The following is a 22,154-nucleotide window of genomic DNA, read 5'->3' as shown; positions in this document are numbered from 1 at the left end:
GTCTCTGCTAGACATAGCTATATATCTGATTTGTTTTATATATTCAGCCTCATGATAGCATTTTTTTGTGCCATGATAAAGGTAAATAATTTTGAATAGCAGCAGAAAATAAGGGGGAAAAATGAAATAGAATGCTGAGTGAATTCAGCTAGTAGTTCAGAAACAAAAGTGAGAAATCAGAAAAACCAGTTGAAAACAAGTTAAATATATGCAACATTGCTTTTATCATGGTTTTTATTTAAAGTATGTATGCTTTTTAAAAGTGAGTTTCTCTTCCGCTCCTAATGAATCACTAGTTTAAAAATGTTGGTCCACTCTCTTTCAACTGTTTTTGATACTTTTTCCCATATGAGGCATAATTCATTACTCATGAATTTGTATTTTATTCTTGGGGCCTTCTGCTTTTATAAATGTTGACATTTATTCCAACAGCAACAAGTGATCCATTTCTGGATTCTGTCCCACCTAAAACTTCTAGAACTCTTGAACAGCCAAGGGCAACACTGGGTAATGTTTTTAACAGAAAAATCCTACTTTGTTTTCCATCAAAAGAAAATCCATGTGAATGCCATTCTTCCAAATGACAATTTCATCCCATCACATCTAATCATTTATTTCATTTTTACTTCTGAATGTATTTTTTTTCTTGTAATGCAGGCATCTTATGTTGCATTTGGGGCATTCTTTCTCTCTCTCGAACTATAATAGATCATTTTTTTTTTCCATCCTTAAAGGAATGAAAAGCTTTGAAAATTGCATGGACCTCTTCATCATCCATATCATCCCATCTCATTCATGTGTTTGTGGCCTGTATCACCTCTCTTCCTTGCATTGACCCAGCCTGGGGTCTGCCACTGAAAAATGGTCATTCTGATCTTTTCTCTTCTTTAAATCATTATTTCATCTACCAGCTTTCAAGACTATATGCATTTTTCATTCTTAGTCATGTACGTGTAGCATGTGCTTTGCAAGACCATCTAAAAGCATGTTAAACTCCGAAAAAAACTCATTTTAACTGGAATTACTTGGTGGGTGGGGTGTTTGTATTTTCAGCTCCAAGTGAAACACCATTTGTTCCTCAAAAATTGGAAATCTTCACAAGTCCTGAAATGCCACCTACAATACCTGGTAACTAATGACATTTTTATGGTTGTGTACTTTGAAAGAACAGATGAAGTGTCAAGAAAAGAATCAGTTTTGTTGGATTTCCAGAGTATTTTCATAATAAACATCCCCTTTCATTCTCTGTCATGAAATTCTTCCAAAAACTGGGTTATCTGTAGGACTGCCTTGTGATAATTCTCAAAGGATTTCCATAATCTTGGTGTCCATGTATTTAAAGAATTATTTTCTTTCTATATTCCTTTACACTTTGCTTATCAGAAAGTTGCAATGGAATTACAGATGATAATTATTTTATAATATATTCCTTCTATGTAGCCCAAATCAATACCACCTGGTCAGAGTATTTTTCTCAACATAGTTTAAATATAAAGAGCACCGTGTAGGTTCTGCAATGAGGAAAGATGGGTAAGAGAAGTAACACAGTCTATTTGCTATTATAGAAAATTATTTGAATAATGAAGTTCATTAACTCTTGCTGAGGTTAGTCATGAGCTACAGAATTAAAGCAGTTCTGAACTTCCATTCTCTAAATCCCAAATGTTTGTGCTTCTCCTCTATTGTTCAGTAAGTTATCTTTTGAGTTCTTAACTCTGCCTTGTGTTCTTAAATCCCTTAAGAGTGCCCACTTCCCAGTACATTTAGCTCAACAATGTACCTTTGATTTTTATATGGACAGTTAATTCATCTTGGCCCCAAAACACCACATTTATTGAGCCCCTACTGTGTATAAAGCATAGTGCTGGGCATTCTGGAGATACAAAGAAATAAAAAGTAGTTCTTTTATTCAAGAAGTTTACGAATTTACAGTTATACCCTGATTGGTCCCTGCAAAATATTATTTATCAAAGCTATATTAAATCTTGTTTCAGCTGCCCAGCAAACTACGTCTATCCCTTCTACACCTAAACGACGCATCAGGCCCAAAACACCAAGAACCAAACCTGGTAAATAACTGCCTCTTTAACCTCTCAGGATATTTAATTCCAAATAGAGAATGTCCATCTCCTTATCATAAAAAGAGGTTATGTGATTCTATAGATTAAATGTCTATGGGTCTTTACGAAATTTGAAATTAAGTGAAGATGAATAAATCAAAATAACAGAAATCAATTTTCAATACTACATAATTTAAAATTATTTCAGTGATGTTCTTACATGTGAATTTTGGTATAAACCCAGAAGCAGGTACTAATGTCACTGTGTTAGAAAGTAAGATTTATAGTGAAATTTTTTTCCTTGGTATGTATGTATATTTAGGTGTTTATTAGGCTGACAGTTCTTGTTTTGTGTGCCAGCAGTATTTTCAGCTTTGAACTGGGGCTGTGGCTCACAGGAGAGACCATGACTCCCTCTGTCCAATTGCTTATCCTCTTAGAGAGATCATACAGCATAAAGAGTGAGAATCAACATGAAACTATACAATCTGCTTATGGGGCTATAATACTTGTGTGGAAGCTCAGAAAAAAGAAAGAGTTGAGGATGTAAGTCTCAAAATATGTGTAGGGTTCAGACAAATTTGAAGGTGGAGGGAACAACATAAGCATACATTATGGCACAGAATTTGCATGGTACAGCTAGCTTCCCTGGAGGTAATATTTTACATTGTCAGATAACACACTCAGAATTATGCTCAACAAATCAAGTTTTTGCCTATTCCATGGTAGAATAAATACAGTTTTTTATAGCATTTAGTACTATGACTGAACTTATAAATTCTTTCCCAAAACTTGTACTCACTGTATTTGTAAACACTGACAGCTAAATATGGCAGGATTTCAAAAGGGTCATTCGGTTCTTCTTGGGATGATATCTTTTTATTGCCTCTAGGAATCTTAATTTTTTTTTTTCCTTTCCATCACCAGAAAGAACCACAAGTCCCGGAACAGTTACACCTAAAATTACTAAAATCCCTGAATCTACACAGACAACACTGGGTAATAATATGTCCTTGGTAGATGGGTTACTTCATTTTGACATGAAAATTCAATGCCTTAGCTTTTGTGTAATGTCTCAGTCTCTGTTCTAATTAGGTCATTTTAACACTACTGAGAATCTCATAAAGTATAACAGCTTGGTGGCTTTTGTGATTTTCAATAGTTGGTCTCATAGCCAGCACATGTGAATTCAGCATCCATCTATTATCCTGTACCTTGGAAAGCTGGCAAACCACTGCTGCCTTCTCTTCTTCCATCCGCCATTGTATGTGAAGTGTAGTCTTAGACACAGTCCTCCATTTTTTTTTTTTTTTTTTTTTTTTTAGGGAGGCCCTCAAGTTCAAATTCAGACTTCTTTGGAGGAATAGTACTCTCTTATGATGTTAGTAGAATTTCTTTGTACTATAGACCATGGCATTTTACCTATCAATGATTATTCATTTTAAAACATGCCTAAAGTCTTGAATATGGCTGAGAAATATGAAGTAAGGGTACAAAATTATTATACTGATTTTTTTTTAAACAATGGATTAGAATAATTTTCTTTGTGTAGTTATTGTGGCTATTTGTAACAATGCTGTTTCTGTTCAAATATACTCTTGAAATGCTTTTTCTGAATCAGATGCAAATTTATGACTGTTTCCTGTTAAATACTTGTCTGTGAAATATTCTTTCAATGGAATATTTCCAAAAAACGTCTAAGATGATGGGTTCATTTCACTTAAAGTATAGGTTTTCCTTTTGATGTTTTAGACACTGAAATGCTTAAATAATGATTTGTCAATTATTTTCTTTACTTTTCCAGCTCCCAGTAAAACACCATTTATTTCTTTGAAACCTAAAATTCCTCTCACCCCAGAAGGGACATCCACCAAACCTGGTAAATACCCAAACCTTTTTTTTTTTTTTTTTTAATTTCAAAAGTAGGATTAAAAAATTATTTCATGTCACTCTTTGGAGCAAGAACTTCTGATTTGTATTTTGTTATTTGATACAATTTTTCCACGGAAAGTGCAAAAATGAAATGCAATGATCTCATTATAACCAGCCCCTCTGATATTATCATAGTGTTGCCCTGAGCTTTTGGGTGGACCATTCTGTTCATAACCATCACAGAGAAAATACAGAAATAGAGTGATGGGGGTGATTGAGGACTCCGTTGTCTAGGACTACGAAATAATTTCCAATACCAGAGTGGACTGGAATTCTGATCACACTGAACAGTAGCTTTTCAGCCTGAAAGGGGGGTAGTGTTTCCATCCCCTAAAAACTCTGCCCTTGTTTTAAGACTTCTCATTCTCCAGCTGCAAGATTGGAAAGGATGGGATTTTCCCAAAGCTCCCTGATTTACTTTCTGAAATGAAGCTGATTTCTGAATACTGACTTTTGTTTATTTCTCAGGCGTAATAATGGTGTTTTGCTGAAGAGAAGAAGGCTCTTTTGCAGGGCAAGATTATTGCATTTGTGTAATTAATAACAGAGATATTCCCCTGCCTTTAGATGGCAGGACATACTGAATGACCAAGTTTTCTTTTTTTTTTCTTTTTTTTTTTCTTTTTTTTTTTTTTTTTTTTTCCTGTTTATCCAGAGTCTATACAGACGTTTAAGCGTTGACTTCTAGGAATTCCCTTATACTCAGGAAGTCTGTCAATGCAAATCATTTTCCTCCAAATTTTAAACTTATCTTCAGGGTTTTTCTCACTGTCACATTCTATGGATTTTTCACTAATGGGTGTTCACAAAGTACGATCATTAAAACAAACAATTTTCTACATAAATGGACATGATTTGTTTTTTTGCAGTGAAATGGGCAAGGAAGAAAAATGTAACTGCTCAGAAAAAAGAATTCTCAAGACTCCCTTTAAAGAGGCAGTAAGATTTCCAGGTGTAGGTGTCAGACTGGAGGAAATTAGGGATTAGGCAAAGGGAGCGTACTTGATGCTGTGACCATGGGTGAGGTTTCCAAGTCAGAGAAATGGAATGAAGTTTCACTCTTACCCAGAGGGTTTATTTGGAGAAAGAAGTATAGCTAATGAAACTCAAGAGCTCTAACAGTTTAAATCAAAGAACTTCGACAGCTATATGAGAGAAGGGCTTAATGTACATTTGTTTAAAAATCATGCTTAGAGGGCTTTGGAATTAGGTTATAGCTATTATGCTGTACTTTGGAGAGAAGGTTATTATCTAGCAGACTGAAAAATATTACTGTGTGTTTAGACCACCAAATTTAAATAAATGTCTCTCCAATCTAAGTATTTCTGTTATTACAAGATAAAAATTTGAAAAGACAAAAAAAGCCTTCGGATGTTCTTAAGAAAATCTTCTAAAGAAAGATTTATAAGAAATTCACTCATACAAGTAAGGGGAGAGGATGGGCTCTTATTCTAAGCTCTTTGAGCAAAGAGACTTCTTTGATTCGACATTTTCTTTTAACATGTGGCAAATTATTTGGAAGCCAATGAGTTTTATATTCCTCTGATTTCTACCTTCTGATCACCTAAGAAAAGCCATGCTTTCCCCCCTCGTATCAAGTATTAGGACTTCGGAATCTGCACCTACATATGCATCCACTTAAGTTGACCACCAGTGGTCTGAGCCAACACAAAGTAATGGATCTCTGCAAAACGGTGCTTGGGTTCTAGCTTTTTAAAATGTATTTATTTTTACTTGAGGGCAGGCCACCATTATAGCTCTGTGGAAGATTTCTGTCACTAGCCAAGGTTCAGGAGAGCAAATAAACCACCAAAACCTTTTTTATTTGAGTGATTCATTGCCTTTCCCAGCCCTCTCCTCACATGCTGCTATTTTTCCATCTCACTTTCCCTGCAAATTGCTTGCTTTTCCTTTGGTTTTCCTTTGTGGTTACACTAATGAGTAAAAACCCACATTGGGTTTGGCTTGTTTTATAAGCATAATCCACCGCTTTCTTGAAAATCCCACCATGTACCATGTCCCAACTTGTCTGCCTCGTCCAGCGAGAAATGCTTCCTTCACAGTTAATCTTTAAGATGGTGGTGACATTTGGCTCTTCAGGCTTTTAACAGACTGGAAAGAGAGAGAGAGAGAGAGAGAGAAAGAGAAAGAGAGAGAGAGAGAGACCTCCAATTATAGGGTTTTATTTTTACACAGTTCTCTGACACAGGGGATAGAAGTATAAATTTTTCTCATTGTTAGTCACAAATCTGGGAGCCAGGTATATTTTTCTTTTGTGTTGAGGTGAGTGGTATAGTTATTTGCATGCCACTTAACATTTTTATTCCTTTGCCCATAATACCTTAAAATTGTTAATTAGAGGAAATCTTGTCAGAAGATGTACTTGCTTTTAATAAACCCTGACATTAGTATTTCTAGGTACAGGTGAATTAGATGCTTAATTGAGGGCCTCCATACCTATTTGGTTTCCATTTCAGTGAGGAACTCAAAAATACAGATTTTTGTTTATAAAATGCATAAGACTACATTCTTTAATCTTTGTAAATTCTAAAAGATGCTACAAGTAGCAAATTTTACTTTTTCACAGTTAAGAAGGCAACTTGGTAGAAATTAAGACATGAATTACATCCTCAAAAATTCAAAAAGAATTTTTGTTTCCCATTTTCAGATATGGACTTTTTTGATAGTTACTATATTTAATGCATTAATGTACTACTTACTTAGCCTATCTCCTGTAGAATCTGAGACACCCAGACTCCTCCCACCCTCTCTCTCTTTTTCTTTCTCTTTCTCTCTTACACACACACACACACACACACACACAGAAACACAATTTTTGCCTAGCTATGTGTACTTTAGTCTGATATATCACTTCGGCTTTGCAGTTTATCTGTTTTTATCTATTTCTGGCTAAGTTCTTGAGAAATGAAAAAAAATTTTTTTTTTTTTTGGTTACAGACATGCTAATGAACAATGCCACCTTTTATAACACCTTGTATCTATTATACATTGCTTTCAGAATAAATAAAAATTCTCTACCTGCAAAATATTTTGCTATATGTTCTATATTTTAGATACTAAAGAGTATCTACTTCTCCAAATCCTTCCACAGCCCCTAGTCCAGAAACATCATCCTGGTTAATGTAGTCTAAAAAATATAACTGACAAAATGATGTAATTTCTTTTAAGCTGGTTGGTGGGTGCCATGTTAATTACTTTTTCTGTAGGAAAAAAATGACAAAGAATCTTCACTTTTTTCTGTCTTGGAGATTGAGTTCCTTTTTTATTTTCTTCTTGAAAGAAAAGAATTCTTTTTGTTCTATAGAATAAGAAATCTATTGGATAATTTTTTTTTTAAGGCCAAATACTCTTTTTTTTTTTTTAAGATTTTATTTATTTGACAGACAGAGATCACAAGTAGGCAGAGAGGAAGGCAGAGAGAGAGGAAGGGAAGCAGGTTCCCCGCTGAGCAGAGAGCCCGATGTGGGGCTTGATCCCAGGCCCCTGGGATCATGACCTGAGCCGAAAGCAAAGGCTTTAACCCACTGAGCCACCCAGGCACCCCTTGGATAATCTTTTTAAAAGCACAGATATTGTAACCAAACTATATTCAGCACAAAGTATCATTTACTTACTGCCAATTTGAAAAACACTGGACAGATTGTTATCTTTCAGAATATTTAAATGATATTGTTATTTAATTTGTTCAGTGTTTGATGAAATCTGAGATTACTTTTTGACTTCTTTGATTTGCTAACCAGAATGAAATAAATTTCATATGTAAACCAATTTGCTCACCAGTAATAAATACTAGTAAATATGAGGAACTATATGAACCATCAAGGCCCTTTTTACCTTTTTAGACCGTATATTTAATTCCTTTTTTTTTTTTAAGAATATCAGATCCAGCCAGCTGAAAAATCACCCAAAACTAACAGATCTCAGACCTGGCTATAGGTCTGTTAGGTCTTTTTCCTCTTCCTACTTCCTTGGACAAATCTGACCATCCTAATTAAAAACAAATTGGCAGGTGATGGGACACTCTGGCCAGCTTTGGAGAGGCTACCCTGACCTTGCTTTAAAGCTGTATCTTCGCAGGCACTAGGAAAAATCTTCAGAATATTAGGTAGTGGAGAAAATAGCTGAAAATCAACAAAAACCAGAATTCTCAATTTTTACTTTTATTGTGGTTTGTGGAAAGGATGTGGAGTGATCTTTAGTGTAATAAGCCATAGAACCCGATTTTTCACCAGTGAGAGAACAGCTTTGAGAGTAAAGGACATTTAATTTTTCTGTCTTTAAATGGTGATCTTTAGCATCGGCTTTGATAATAATTATTTTATTGCAGCCCCAGAACCTCAGACTCTACCACCATCACAGTCAACTCTAGTCAACCACCAATTACAGTCAACACAGTCAACTCTTATTAATGAAATTTCCTTTGATGAGTGAAGAAGAAACCTCTTCCTTAGGACCCTTTATGTTCAATTTTGTCCTTACCTTGGGCTTTTTAAAAATTTGTCCTTCAGATCTTCATTTCAGCCATGTGGTCAGATGATACACTCTTTGTTTTTGCTTAACTAAGCAGAGGCTCTAGAAGCCGTGCTGATTTTGATTGAACACATGCTCTGTCATCCTCCTTATATTTGAGCACTGTGTCCCAAGCTTGTTTTAACCTAGTTGTTTCCAGTGGAGGACCTTGGCTTCCCTTTTTTTGCAAACATTTTTGTGTTTTCACATTCAGAGGTGTTTCTCTTATTTTCAAAACTCTGACATTCACAGATTTTCTTGAAAAGTAGTAGGATCTTCCCAGATCTAAATATCCTGACGTGTCACTGGGCAATTCATTAAGGGAAATAGAAAAACTAACCCCAATATTTATAGCTTTTTCTCCAGAAGAGCAAGAAATGTGTTCTGCTGGTGCCATCCTGGCCAATTACCCATATTTTCCTTCATAACACAAGCTGTTGGTCACTTTAGGGCATTCATGTCTTCCTGAGAACCATGCCTTTGTTTGTTTTTTTCCATTTCTTCTTCCAAACTTAACTGACAACATATACATTTTTTTTTCATTTTGTCTAAAAACACAGGAATCTATTTGAATAAAAAAGGACTATCTCACATGGATTAAAGTTTCACTGTTTATATATAATCACTCAACTTGGTAATTAGAAATCAAGGATTTTTCATATCTAAAGGTTTTATCATTTTTCCTTTGATTTTGATTCCTTCCTGATGGTTTTCATGCACTCCTAGCACCTGGAACTCTGGAAACAAAACCTTCAACATTAGGTAATGCAGTTATTGGAGCAAGTGAGCTTTGTTTCCTCTTTTCCTGTCTGTTGGTATCTTTAGTAACAGGCTCACATTAACAGATTCATCCATTGATATCCCTTTGTGTATCTGTGTTCTTTGTTCTTACTTGCAGAGAAAAAAAATTCTTTAGTTTTATAAACTGTATCTCATTTTTAGAAAGCATTCCTTGAAATAATTTCTGAATTCAAAACCTTTTTATACATGCTGTTAACTTGTAAAGTTTTTAATGCTAAATGAAAAATTTCTTTTGAATCTTGGGCCAAATAAAGTTTAATTTGTATCCCTAGTGGCTCCTTAAAGGTGTCTTTCTCATGTTCTTGTGAAACATACACCTTCAAAACTTTCAGGAGACTGTCTTCTCTAAGCTTTACAAAGTTTTGAGTTTTCCATCTCAAAATGGAAGAATAAGGAGATCTTTAACATATACATATATATATGTTTTATATATGTATATGTATACATATGCATATGTACATGTATATATGTATATGTTAAAGACCTCATTTAACTGGGTAAATGGTGATAGAAATTCGCAAAACAGAAGGATACATACCCACAATAAATCAAAGAACTTAAATATGCTTTTAAGATATATTTAGTATTATCAGTTTTTAGAGCTACTGCTCTTGTATTAACTAGCTAATTTTCTTTCTTCAGCTCCACCAAAGACCAAACGACCAGGTCGTCGCCCCCGTCCTAAAACCACACCTAGTCCAGATGTGCCCAAGTCCAAACCTGGTAAATGTAATGTTCAGGGTTCCAGTAAGCATAGAAAATGGAATATGATAGCTTCTGATATGATAGCTTCCTACTACCCAAGTAGCTGGGCTTTAAGAAACAGTATAGTTGATTTTTATATTTAAGCATCTATCCTTCCTATGTTTATGATATACTGTTATTTTTTATTTGTAACTATTAGGTACCCACAGCAATAGGCTGGTCCACAAGTGGATTATTAAAGTAGGGCACCCTAAAAGTCTCACTTAGGATGCGTCTTTATGGCAGATGGGGTGTGGGAAAGCAGGAGGAAGGGGGTGAAGCGGAAAAGTAGAAGGGAAAATCACATTCAGAAAAAAATAGGGCTTAAGAATGAGGAGTAATATTTCCTTCCTCAAGATGCTGCTGCTTGATATAATTAGTGTTCTTGCTTTTTGCTTCCATAGTTCTGGAACCTGCTACAGTACCCCCGGAGCCTTTGGTGCCCACAATCGGTAATTCTACTGACCTCCACTTGCTTTCATGGAATGTCACTTTTGCTTTTCCAACTTTCCACCCAGGCATGACTGCAGTTTCACCACACCATCATAATTTCATTCCATGCTTTTCCTTACATTTCCTATCTGGGTCTGAAGAGCCTGAAGATAGGAGACTTCTAGAAGAATCCTACCTGTGTTCTTCTTTAAGGAACGTCTCTGGTCTTGGATGCAGCTTCCTGGTTCTGCACAAACCCTTTGTCCTTCTATGTCCTGTTGAGAAAACCTTTTCCTCTTTCTCACACAGGAACTTCTGTGCTCATCCTGGACTTGGCAAACGGTGAAATTTTATTCCAGTGCCATGATTATCATTTCATTGCTTTACTCATTCAACTTGTAAGATCTTTTCCCTCTTAAAAAGCTGCATGAAATAATGGCTTCTTCAGCTTTCTGTTTCTTTGAAGAATGTTTTTGAGTATATTTTGATAATGAGAGGCATAAACACCGTTCTTTTTCCAGGGTCTAATAGGAAAATAATGTGGTCTTTGTAACTTGAGAACATTAGTAGTCCCAAACTTGTTTTATTGTTTGGGGTACTAATGCTATTTGACTATTACTCTTTCATGAAAATCTCTCAGCATTCACAGTAAACCTGCTGTACTTTGGAAAATTCCAGAAATCTGTAGCCATGTGAAATTCTGTATCATTTAGAGTGTTTATGGATTATTTTCTAGGTCTCCTACTAAGCAAGTTTCAAATTTCCACTTACTATTTTTATGCTGAAAAACCTTAGTGTTAAAAAATAAAACTATTGTACTTGTCATCTCTGAAATTACTTATGTAGAAAAAAGTCTTATCATCGTTCTCATTTCTTTGCTCAAAGGTACATTTTGAGCATTTCCTAAAGATTTTTCCTTTCTGAAAAATTAGGAGAAATGGACATATTTCCCATCCTTTCCATACCCCATAAATTAATTTTGTTGTATATCCAGTGAATTTATACAGGATCTTTGCTTAAGCCTATATGTCTTTAATTATGACAGTTACGACCATGACAATTATTGCTAATTTTTAAACCTTTCTCTTTAGCATCAAAACCATCCAAAAGACCTAAAACCACACGTAGACCAGATGCACTTCAAATCCAGCCTGGTAATCACTACTTTCACTGCCTTGATCTGTAACTAGGAAAATGGTGTGTAAGTAACACTAATCTTGACATTCACAGCTCTGCTATGACACTAATTACAGGAACTTTTTTCCTTCAGATTCAAAACCACCAAAGCAATTACTTCCTAAACCCCAAACCCCAGCACAACCAGATATGCCACCAACTAAACCCGGTAAACATAATTTCCTGTGCTTTAGTTTAAAAAGCTTTTTCTTTGGGAATGTTGTTGAAAACTTTTATAATTTGCCATACTGTATGAAGCATAGAAACCCAAGTATGATTTTGTTCATTACCTTTTCAAAGTAACCACGTTAATTGTTAAATGAACAAACCAATATGTAGAAAGTTAGTCGGTTTCACATCTGATAGTCTGACAGTTTCCACTTTCTTAGCATTTTTAGATTTTGTTTTCTGAATTTGGGTATGTAATGAATAAAAGCCTGATTTTTCTATATCTGGAACATATTTGAAAGTGATTTTAGCATTCACCAATAGATAAGACTCAAAAGGCTGGCACAGTGTTCATGCTTTGTAGGCAATAATCAGAGATTGGCTTCCTCTAAAATACCTTAATGGCATTTTAAATAGCAACAATTACCTAAGTGATTTCCTATGAAGTAAGAAGATATTTATATAATAGTTCTAAAAATTCAACTGCTTTGCAACTGAAAATTTCTCCTAAGGTTCCAATTAGTACAAAATTCTGATTTAGTAAGAGAGTATCTCTTATAATTAATAAGCTTATAAAGAAAGCAATTTATATCAACTTTAGAATAAATCACGTTCTGTATCTTATGAATTAATCATCAGTAAGCACCAGAAAGTTTGAGCTTCTTTATTTTTCTTACTTCTATCTGTTTATTTTTTATGATGCAGTCTTTGAGCCTGTTACATTGGAGACTGAAGCTCCCTCCCCAACCATAGGTAATGAGGTCTTCCTTCTTGGTTGATGTCTCTTTGAGTTTGCCCTTCTCATCTGTCATTAACTGTATCCTCTTATGTATATGATGCTCATTGATCATTTTTTCATTCATTTCCAAAACATTGTTTGTTATTTTTAACAGGGAACTTTTCAACATCAAAAGGCATTCTTACTTCTGCTGCTCACTGTATAACCCCTGAATGTCATTCTTCCTTTGATCACCTTCAGAGGCATTTAGATTGCTTGCAGCAATGGACGCTGTCAAGGATTGCAGGGGCTGAGAGCACAGCCATCCTGCCATCCAGGAAATCTTGGAGATTTCTGCTTTTATGTGTCTGCAATTTACCGTTATGGGAGAGGAGCAGTTAAAAAGCTGGTTGGGGCTGGAGACAATACCCAACTGTCCCTTTCTTGCGAAAGTCCTTTCCTCTTTGATCCTGTACTGTTCAAATGCACCTGGACACTTCTGCCGACAAATTCATCTTGAGACGCTTATTTCCCAAGCAAAACAAGGATTTCCTTTTTTGTCTAAGGCAAACAGTTTTGAATATTCTTACATCCTGTTGTGCTCACTTTCTCCACCTCTCCTGTACGCCATGTTTTCCATTAATTTAGAAGATGTTGTCAGATGTGGCTTCAACCAACTCTGCTGTTATGTCTTAGCAAAAGAAAATCTCCATACAAATGTTTACAGTGTCTTCATGATAAGATCTTTAAAGTTACATTTAGTCTTTTGGACTTAATGAAAAATAGAGATACCAGTTTAAATCCAAGGAGTTACAAATCAGGATTTCATATCTATGCATAATTCATTCATTTCAGAATATTATAGAATTCTAGGAATCCTAAACAAAAAGTTGAATTATTACTCTTCAAACTTTTTTCTTAATTATCTCTGTTGCCCACTTAATTATTCATTTCAAATAAATAAATAAATAAAGGAGAAATAGTAAAAAATAATACCCCATTTATTATGGAGAAAAGCCCCAAGTTTATCTTTTGCATAACTGTCCCACATCTCCAATAAACAGGCTAATTGAGAACATTTTTAAAGATTCTCCTCACTATCGCAGTTCCTCAAAACAAATACCAGTGGTGGTGAAAGCCTTCCAAATACTAACAGAAGCTTTTGCAGTTTTTTTTTTAATTATTTTTTTAAGATTTTATTTATTTATTTCACAGACAGAGATCACAAGGAGGCAGAGAGACAGGCAGAGAGAGAGAGAGAGGGAAGCAGGCTCCCCGCACCCTGCAGGCTCCCAAGCTCCCCTGCTTTTACAGCTTTTAATAGTAATTTAAATATTAGACAACAGTGATGTTTTTGGAACCAAGTTTCCAATGTAGTTGGAATCAGATAATTAAATACAGAAAAAGGCCTCATAGTGATGCAAAATATAAAAGGTATGCCTATTTTGTGAGATAAATGGATAGCAGAGTACAGCCAGTAATTAAGACCAAATACTATTTTTACGGTGTTCAGAAATGCTTTTTAATCATTACAGAGTAAAGAAGATTCATTTTCAAGATAATTTTCCTTCTTTTTATACAGTTCTTAAATTTCTGTTGTTTATTGCTTTTGGTCAGTTCCTGCCACAGACCTTGAATCTGTAACTCTGAGAATTGAGACTCCCATGACAACGTTGGGTAATGATTTTTTATGTCGTAAAGCAAGTGCATTTTCTGTCCATTATCTAGTCCATTCTGCTACTATCTTGGTCAAGGGGTTCTCTTTTTCTAAGGTTTTCCTCATCGCCCTCTCTTGTCACTCAACTATATTCTTCACTTTGAATATTGAAGATGTTTAAAGTAAGTTACTTGGTTACTTACTTGGTTAAGCCTGTACGCAGCTGGTATAGAGCATCTATTTTCCACATTATCCAGTTTCTTAGTGCTTTACAGAGCCTCCGATTCTGCTCAGTGTTCTGTGGTAAAGCTAAATTTCAAATACAATTAGGAGTGGCTGCTCTATAACATCAATTTTAGTTCTGTAGACATTGACAGAAGGTTGTGTTAAGATAGGCAGGGCATTTTTATTGTCTACCAATGATTTTAAGAAATGAAATGTACTTATTCTAATGTTTAATGGGAGGTATGTCTAAGCCAAATAATTTCTAAGTACAATCTCCCCAAAACAGGTAAGCCTGTGTCCCTCTCTGATTCAGACATGTTATGTTTCTGGGGTCAGAATCCTTTTTGAAAATCTGACACCAATAATAATAAGCTTTTTGGATTGTTAGAATAATGTTATATATTCTTTGCCATAAGAACTGTCAGTGGACCGGTCCCCCCAAATTTTCTTGCATATAGATGACAAAATTCCCAAACCAAAGAGGCAAATTTATTAAGTCTTAGAAAATCTAGCAAAACTTTAGCGAAACTTTAGAAAACCCTAGACCCATGTATCATCCGTTCTTGAGTATCTGGAGTTATAAGACAACATTAACCAGTTTCCTTTCTTCAGCTCCAAAAACTTCACAACGACCAAGGACACGTCGTCCACGTCCCAAACATAAATCCACACTGAGCCCAGCTACATCTCAGAGCAAACTAGGTAAATATGTGGCTCCTGATGCCTGTGGAACCCTGTGGGATATGATTTTGGGGTGACAGTTTAACTCGCCAGCTAATAGCTCCTGGGACCCTTCAGTGTGAAGGCCTGAGTAACATGAGCTCTGGTTAAGTCTCTGTGATTTTCTTGTGCTTCTCGGTGTCTTCTTGGTACCTTTGTATTTGCTTTCTCTGAAAAATTATATTTTCTCTTTGATTCTGGTTTATCAAAAGCTTACTTAGTTAAGTATATGACTAGCATATTTAGTTCACTTAGTCACACATTTTATTAAGTGCTACATTAGCATCTGTGAAAAATAGAAATAACAAATGACTTCGTTGAGGAAGGAAATTTCTCATGTAGAAACTGTTCATAAATAGATATAAAGGAATATGGGCAGAAGCAACATATTTATTGAGTTTTACCAGCTGTCAGGCATGCAGTTAATTGTTAGAGAAGTGAAAGATTATGCTGGTATGCATAATGAGGACCTTAAAATTTATACAGCTTGTGGATCGGTTGTAGTGATAGACAGGAATAATATAAACAGAGGTGGGGTGGTACCAGATGTGTGGATGATAGCAGAAGAGGAGGAATTAGAAGGGCAACCTGATTGGGAGAAGAGGAAAAGACAATGTTCACTTAGCAGATGCTCAAAAATTTTGGTCAGTAATGCTACTTTTAGATGGGTCCATGAAGAAGACTTTGAATGATTGATTTCAATGATAGGATTTACAGCATACTCTCCTATCCTCCTGTCAGGTCTTTTCTGCCCTGATAACAGAGAAATGCACTGACAAGTTTTGCATACTGAATGACCCTCCGTATCTTGTTCTTTTATATGACTTCAGTTGGACAGAAGTCTTGGTGTTTTTCCAAAGTGGACTCTCAAAAAAAAAAAAAAAAAAAAAAAAGCATCATCTGTTCCGGTTATTCCTTATAGTATCTGCTTAAAAATATCAACTATTTCCTCCGTCATGATCTAGGGCCTTTTTTTCCCAATAAATTATACTTTCACATTCAATTCTCATAATTTTTAATCATAATGTTACTAGAGAGATGCCTAAAGATTTTTCTAAGCAGGGTTTTTCGTTGTGTTATCAGATAATATAAAAACAAGAAAGGCTTGGAGACATGTGGAGATACTAAGGATATAACCATTTCATAAGAACAAATACCCCTACTTCAGAACTTTAAAATTTTGGCCTTTTGGCTATAAAAACAGTGGCACACAGGTAAAGTTCATTTTTAAGAGAGTGTGAAGACTTTTCTCATGGGTTTAACATTTCTTTTTTCAATTACTTTTGATCATCACTTGCTACAGACTCTGAACCCATTACTCCTGGGACATATTTAGGTAATGATCCTTTATGTCCTTTAGCAAGTGCTTTTTCTTGTTCACTGTCAAAGTTCTCTGTGGTGCGATATCGATGATGTTGTCATAATTTGTTATCATCCCATTACAGTATTCAGCTTACAATATAAAAGCCTTTCTAACAGAAATGTGTATGGACTCAGTAAAGACCACTATCTGCCCACATCCTAGCTTGAGACTGCATCATGTCAGTCTCAGTCTGTTTAAACAATGCTGTTGGTTAGAGCTAAGGCCCGAATATGGTTCTCCATATACCCTTTCCTTAGGCCACCAATGCATTGTCGATTATGATACCATGAATTTTCTTTAGGCATCTTACTTTCTGTATTTGAAGTTCTCCCTAACTTTTTACTTCATGGTGTTTCAGCTCATTTTGTATGCTTAATCTAGTGAATTTACCAGGTGGAAAATTTGCCCAGGCTTAGGAATTCTAAATTATAATTAGAAGTGAATACTCTAATGTGCTTTGAACTTCTCTCTCATCATCATATTTTAGGGGCAATTTGTAACCAGTTTTGGATTAGGGACAACTTTCAAAGAAATGATGGCTCCTCATCTTCACTTCTAAACAAAATTTTATTGTAACTTAGTCTTTGATAAACTCTCAATTTTAAAAGGAAACCTATTAATATATCAAAGGAGGAAATATCAAACCAAAGTAACAAAGCTTTCTCCACTCAGACTGACAGATTTTAGAAAGCTTAGCCATATCATCTTATTCAGAGTTTATGGAACCATCAACATTATATTAACCCTAAATTTTCTTCCTTCAGCTACAACAACAAAGAGACCTCGTCGTCCACGCCCCAAAGCTAAAACCACACCCCATCCAGAAGTACCTCAGCCCAAACTGGGTAAATATGTGGTTTCCAGTTTAAGGAATTCAAGCAGTCTACCCCAATTGGGAACCTAAATTCTGAGGACAACTGGTCTAATATACCATCACAAACAGTGGTTCTTCCTTACCCTTTTATATCAAATGCCATTCTTTTCCCTTAGGACTTAGTCTCTAAGCAAATGTGTATTAGCTTCCTTTTGGCAATCTGTAGTATGTGTGGTAAATAGACCCTAGAGTGACCCGCTTTTCCTCACCCCTCTTTCCTCCCACTCCCGTAGTTCTGCCTCTTGGTATTAAACATAGTGTAAACCATCTTTTCCCTGCTCTTTCCCCCTTAGAAGGCTTAGAAGCAATATTTTTACTGGGAAAATGAATTTTCTGACATTTCATGCACTCACAAAAATCTATTTGGTTTCTCTCATTGATTTTGGTCAGTTCCTACCACAATCTTTGAACCAGTTATACTTAGAACCGAGGCTCCAGTGACCACACTAGGTAATGACACATTTTATCCATCAGCATCTGCTTTTCATGCTCATTTGAAACCCATTTCATCACCTTCATAACCACAGCTGCTTCTGCTTCACAAGACTCGTGTGTCATCCTCTATTGTCATTCAGTTGCTTCTTAATGTATTGAAGAGCATTAAAACCACTCATTTATTTTTAAAAGAGCCAAGTATGAACTAAGTCTAGCATATTTAATTTAGATCTATCCTTGATCTAAATTAAATATTGTCACAGCTCTTACAGTGTGACATAATTCTTGTGGCGATCTAAATTCTTACATTTTTATTTTGTGCATGATTTTGTTTTTTGTTTCGCTATTTTAGGTAATGATGTGGTCTTCTTTCAGTAAAGGGTGAAATAGAAAACGTGCTCAATGCCAATAAATTTAAATTATAAGTGCCATCATTAGTTTAAATTCACCCCATACTTTCTCTACCACCACCATAACTCAGTAAAGGTTTGGAACTTTTTTTCATCTAGAGATCCTTGTGAGAATATCCTTGTTATATAAATGCCTGTTTCTGTGTGACTTTTGTCTTTCATAATAGTGTAAATCACATTAAAGGCAGTTATTGTAATGGAAGCACGTATTTTAACCTCAAAGGAAAAATTTTCTGAAACTTCAGAATTGAGAACAAGTATACTTCTATCCACACTAAGAACACTCTGTTAACCTGAGGTTTTCTTTCTTCAGCTCCCAAAGTGTCTCAGCAAACTCATCATCCACCTCCCAAACCTGAAACCACAGGGAGTCCTGAAGCCCTTCAGACTGAACTGGGTAAATTGGGCAGATCCTGGTGAAGCCCATCCCATAGGGTCCAGAGAAAGTGAAGGAGGAATTTAGAGTTAACAGCCACTTCTACTCTAGATAGCCAGGGAGAACATGGTTGGGGGGCTTTAGGTGGTAGTATGAGGGATATTTCTTATGCTTGTGAATTAGAATCTTCTCTCTAAATGTTTGACTTCTCATTCAGTTTTATTCATTTTTTAAATATGGAAAGTATATGATGGAATGAAATAGCTACAGACCAAATCATGTTTGGGTAAATAGAAAATTGTTGTTGTTGTTGTTGTTGTGTTGTTGTTATGTGTCAGGCACTATTGTTAGTACTTCATTTTTTTCCCCATTTTTTCCCACTTTTTACAATTTGAATTCAGTTAATTAATATATAATATATTATTGGTTTCTGATATAAAGGTTATTTCTTGCTAATTACAAAGCGAAGTCAACACTAGGTAATGAAGCTCTAGGGCAGGAGTTGGCAAACATTTTCTACGAAGGGCTAGATAGTCAATATTTGGAGCTTTGTGAACATATTTGCATATTTTTCTTTTGTTATTTTACAACCACTTAAAAAATGGAAAAAATCGTTCTTGTGTGGGCTATATGAAAATAAGCTGTGGGTGAGACTTGGTCTATGGGCCATTGTCTGTCAACCCTTGGTTTAAAGAAACAATAATCAAACAACAAGAAGGACATATGCAGAGGGCCGGTGAGGAGAAGCAGAGGCTTCCTTGAGCAGTTGAGGCTGTCTGGCTTCTAAGTCTTGATCAGAACATTTCACTGAGGCTGCTGCAGCTAAATGGGCCCAAATGATCAGTTGAAAATGTATGTTGAATGTTGCACTTAGGAGTTTGGATTTCATGTATGTCTCAACCAGAATCTGTATATGGTCATGCTTTCCCTGCTTATCCTGCTATAGCTCCGACTGAGTGCCCGTCCCTTATCCTGCTGTTTTAAGAGCCTAATCCTAATCCTAAAAGCTTAATCTTATTGACCAAGTTCTTCGTCTCTTTCCAAAAATGAGTTTTCAGCAAGCTTGGTATGGTCTATTTTGGTATATTACTTATACTAAGATCGTGAAAGAGTGAGACACGTCTGGGGCACTTCACAGGGACAATTGTCTACCACAGAGATAACACTTACTAAGTAATAAATTGATACCCAAGTGCAGAGAGACTCCATATCCCTCAGCTCAGAACATTAGTAGTTTTTGCTTGGTACTGTAGATGCATTATTACTTAGATACAATTATTTTTGCAGTTCTGAGATTGTATAAATGTTTAACACTTGATTTTTGTTTTTTTGTTATTTTTTGTCCATTCCTGCTACAGTCCTTGAAGCAGTCACTCCTATGAAAGAGGCTCCAGGGACTGCATTTGGTAATGCCACTTTCTGACCTTCAGCAAAAACTTCCCCTGCTCATTGTCAAACTCATTCCACTCATAGCCATTCACTTACATTCTTTATCTTTGGAGTTGAACATGCATAAAACAAATGACTTCTTGTTCTTATGAGATTCACACCTGAATCTAGTTTGGGATATCTTCCCTCCCTGTAACTTAACTTTAAAATTTGTTCACGCCACCTTCTACTTTAGGCTTAATCTGAATTCTCTGTTAAGGCAAATTTCATATATTTAAGTGAGCACCTGATCTTGGTCTATGCTAACCAAGCAGTGACTGGGAAGTTTCTTAAAATATCCTTTGTGCATAGACCTTTTTTATCTGCCTGTTTTTTGTTAACTTTTAAGGAATATGTTTTTAATAAATTGTCTAACAGATAATGTGGTCAAGTTTAGTTAAGTTTACATAGTAAGCCGCATCCTTAGGGTGACTCTGACTACCCCTTACTCTCAGCCATAGTTTAGAAATGATTCTTAACTTTTTAATGCAGCTGGGGGACTCTAAGAGAATATGATAAGGGGGTGCCTGCCTGCCTCACTCAGTGCAGTGTGTGACTCTTGATCTTGGGGTCACAGGTTTGAGCTCTCATTGGGTGTAGAGATTACTTAAAAAATGAAATATTAAAAAAACGATAAAAAATACCAATCTTGACTCTCCGAAATAATAACTTTGCTTTTATGTCAATTTTGCCCCCCAAAGTATCAATAACAGAAGAAGATACAGTAGCATATTAGGGGCAAATTTTCACACTGGAAAGATATTTTATAAAACTCAAGAAAAATCTCTCAAGCTATAGAAAACAAAGAAATTTCTAAACCTCATAATTTGCAGAACCATAAACCTTAAAATAACTGAAGGTTATCTTTTCCACTTCCAAAAACATCCCAATGGGCACTCCATTCACAAACCAAACTTAAAACACCTCTAAATCCAGATGAACCTAGGACTACACCAGATGAAAGCTCTGTCCTTGGTTTCAGGATCCTGCGAGACTGTTACTGGCTGAAAGTGTAAACCCACATACCCTCTAGCAAGGGAATCATGAAGAGTCCTTTCCCCTTCAGGGCTGGCAGAAAGTACATCTTTGGAAGATACATAATATTTCCTCTACCTCAGAGTAGTAGGAAACGTGTTTTGTTTCATCTTCAGGCTAGTTGAACACAGAACATTTTTCTGCATAAAAAGCCTACAGAAGGAAAATAAGGCAGGGTGTTTTTTTTTTAATTAACACATAATGTATTATTTGTTTCAGGGGTACAGGTCTGTGATTCATCAGTCTTACACAATTCACAGCTCTCACCATAGCGCATACCCTTCCCAGTGTCCATCACCCAGCCACCCCATCCCTCCCACCCGCCTCCCCTCCAGCAACCCTCAATTTCTTTCCTGAGATTAAGAGTCTCTTATGGTTTGTCTCCCTCTCTGGTTTCATCTCATTTCATTTTCCCCTCCCTTCTCTTATGATTCTCTGTCTTTTTTCCAAAATTCTTCATATCAGTGAGATGGTATGATAATTGTCTTTCTCTGATTAATTTATTTCGCTAAGTATAAAATCTTCTAGTTCCATCCACGTCATTGCAAATGACAAGATTTCATGTTTTTGATGGCCACATGGTATTCCATTGTATATATGTGTGTGTATATATATATATATATATATATATATATATATATATATATATCACCTCTTCTTTATCCATTCATCTGTTGATGGACATCTAGGCTCTTTCCATAGTTTGGCTATTGTGGACATTGCTGCTATAAACATTGGGGTGCATGTGCCCCTTCAGACCACTACATTTGTATCTTTAGGGTAAATACCCAGTAGTGCAATTGCTAGGTCATAGGGTAGCTCTATTTTCAACTTTTTGAAGAACCTCTATGCTGTTTTCCAGAGTGGTTGCACCAGCTTGCATTCCCACCAACAGTGTAGGAGGGTTTCCCTTTCTCTGCACCCTCGCCAGCATCTGTCATTTCCTGACTTGTTAATTTTAGCCATTCTGACTGGTGTGAGGTGGTATCTCATTGTGGTTTTGATTTGTATTTCCCTGATGCTGAGTGATGTGGAGTACTTTTTCATGTGTCTCTTGGTCATCTGGGTGT

General features: G+C 35.8%; 1 protein-coding gene across 33 annotated transcripts in view; it reads left to right on the top strand.

Moving 5' to 3' along the window:
- Nucleotides 1-22,154, top strand: part of ABI3BP (ABI family member 3 binding protein) — a 258,099-nt gene that overhangs the window by 136,811 nt on the left and 99,134 nt on the right. For 22 of the 33 annotated variants that reach the window (XM_082695527.1, XM_082695505.1, XM_082695530.1 and 19 more), the window contains 16 exons: nt 433-507; nt 1,054-1,128; nt 1,995-2,069; nt 2,988-3,059; nt 3,865-3,939; nt 9,966-10,046; nt 10,472-10,519; nt 11,591-11,653; nt 11,770-11,844; nt 12,549-12,596; nt 14,179-14,238; nt 15,056-15,145; nt 17,291-17,371; nt 17,791-17,850; nt 18,559-18,642; nt 19,980-20,027. In XM_082695527.1, coding sequence (XP_082551653.1) covers nt 433-507; nt 1,054-1,128; nt 1,995-2,069; nt 2,988-3,059; nt 3,865-3,939; nt 9,966-10,046; nt 10,472-10,519; nt 11,591-11,653; nt 11,770-11,844; nt 12,549-12,596; nt 14,179-14,238; nt 15,056-15,145; nt 17,291-17,371; nt 17,791-17,850; nt 18,559-18,642; nt 19,980-20,027 — 1,110 coding nt within the window. The remainder of the gene's footprint in view (nt 1-432; nt 508-1,053; nt 1,129-1,994; nt 2,070-2,987; nt 3,060-3,864; nt 3,940-9,965; nt 10,047-10,471; nt 10,520-11,590; nt 11,654-11,769; nt 11,845-12,548; nt 12,597-14,178; nt 14,239-15,055; nt 15,146-17,290; nt 17,372-17,790; nt 17,851-18,558; nt 18,643-19,979; nt 20,028-22,154) is intronic. The other 11 variants (XM_082695521.1, XM_082695524.1, XM_082695522.1 and 8 more) reach the window with 3 other exon arrangements.

Source organism: Mustela nivalis (assembly GCF_964662115.1).
Source record: "Mustela nivalis genome assembly, chromosome: 1".
Lineage (NCBI taxonomy): Eukaryota > Metazoa > Chordata > Mammalia > Carnivora > Mustelidae > Mustela > Mustela nivalis.
This window is presented reverse-complemented; position numbering and strand designations above follow the sequence as displayed.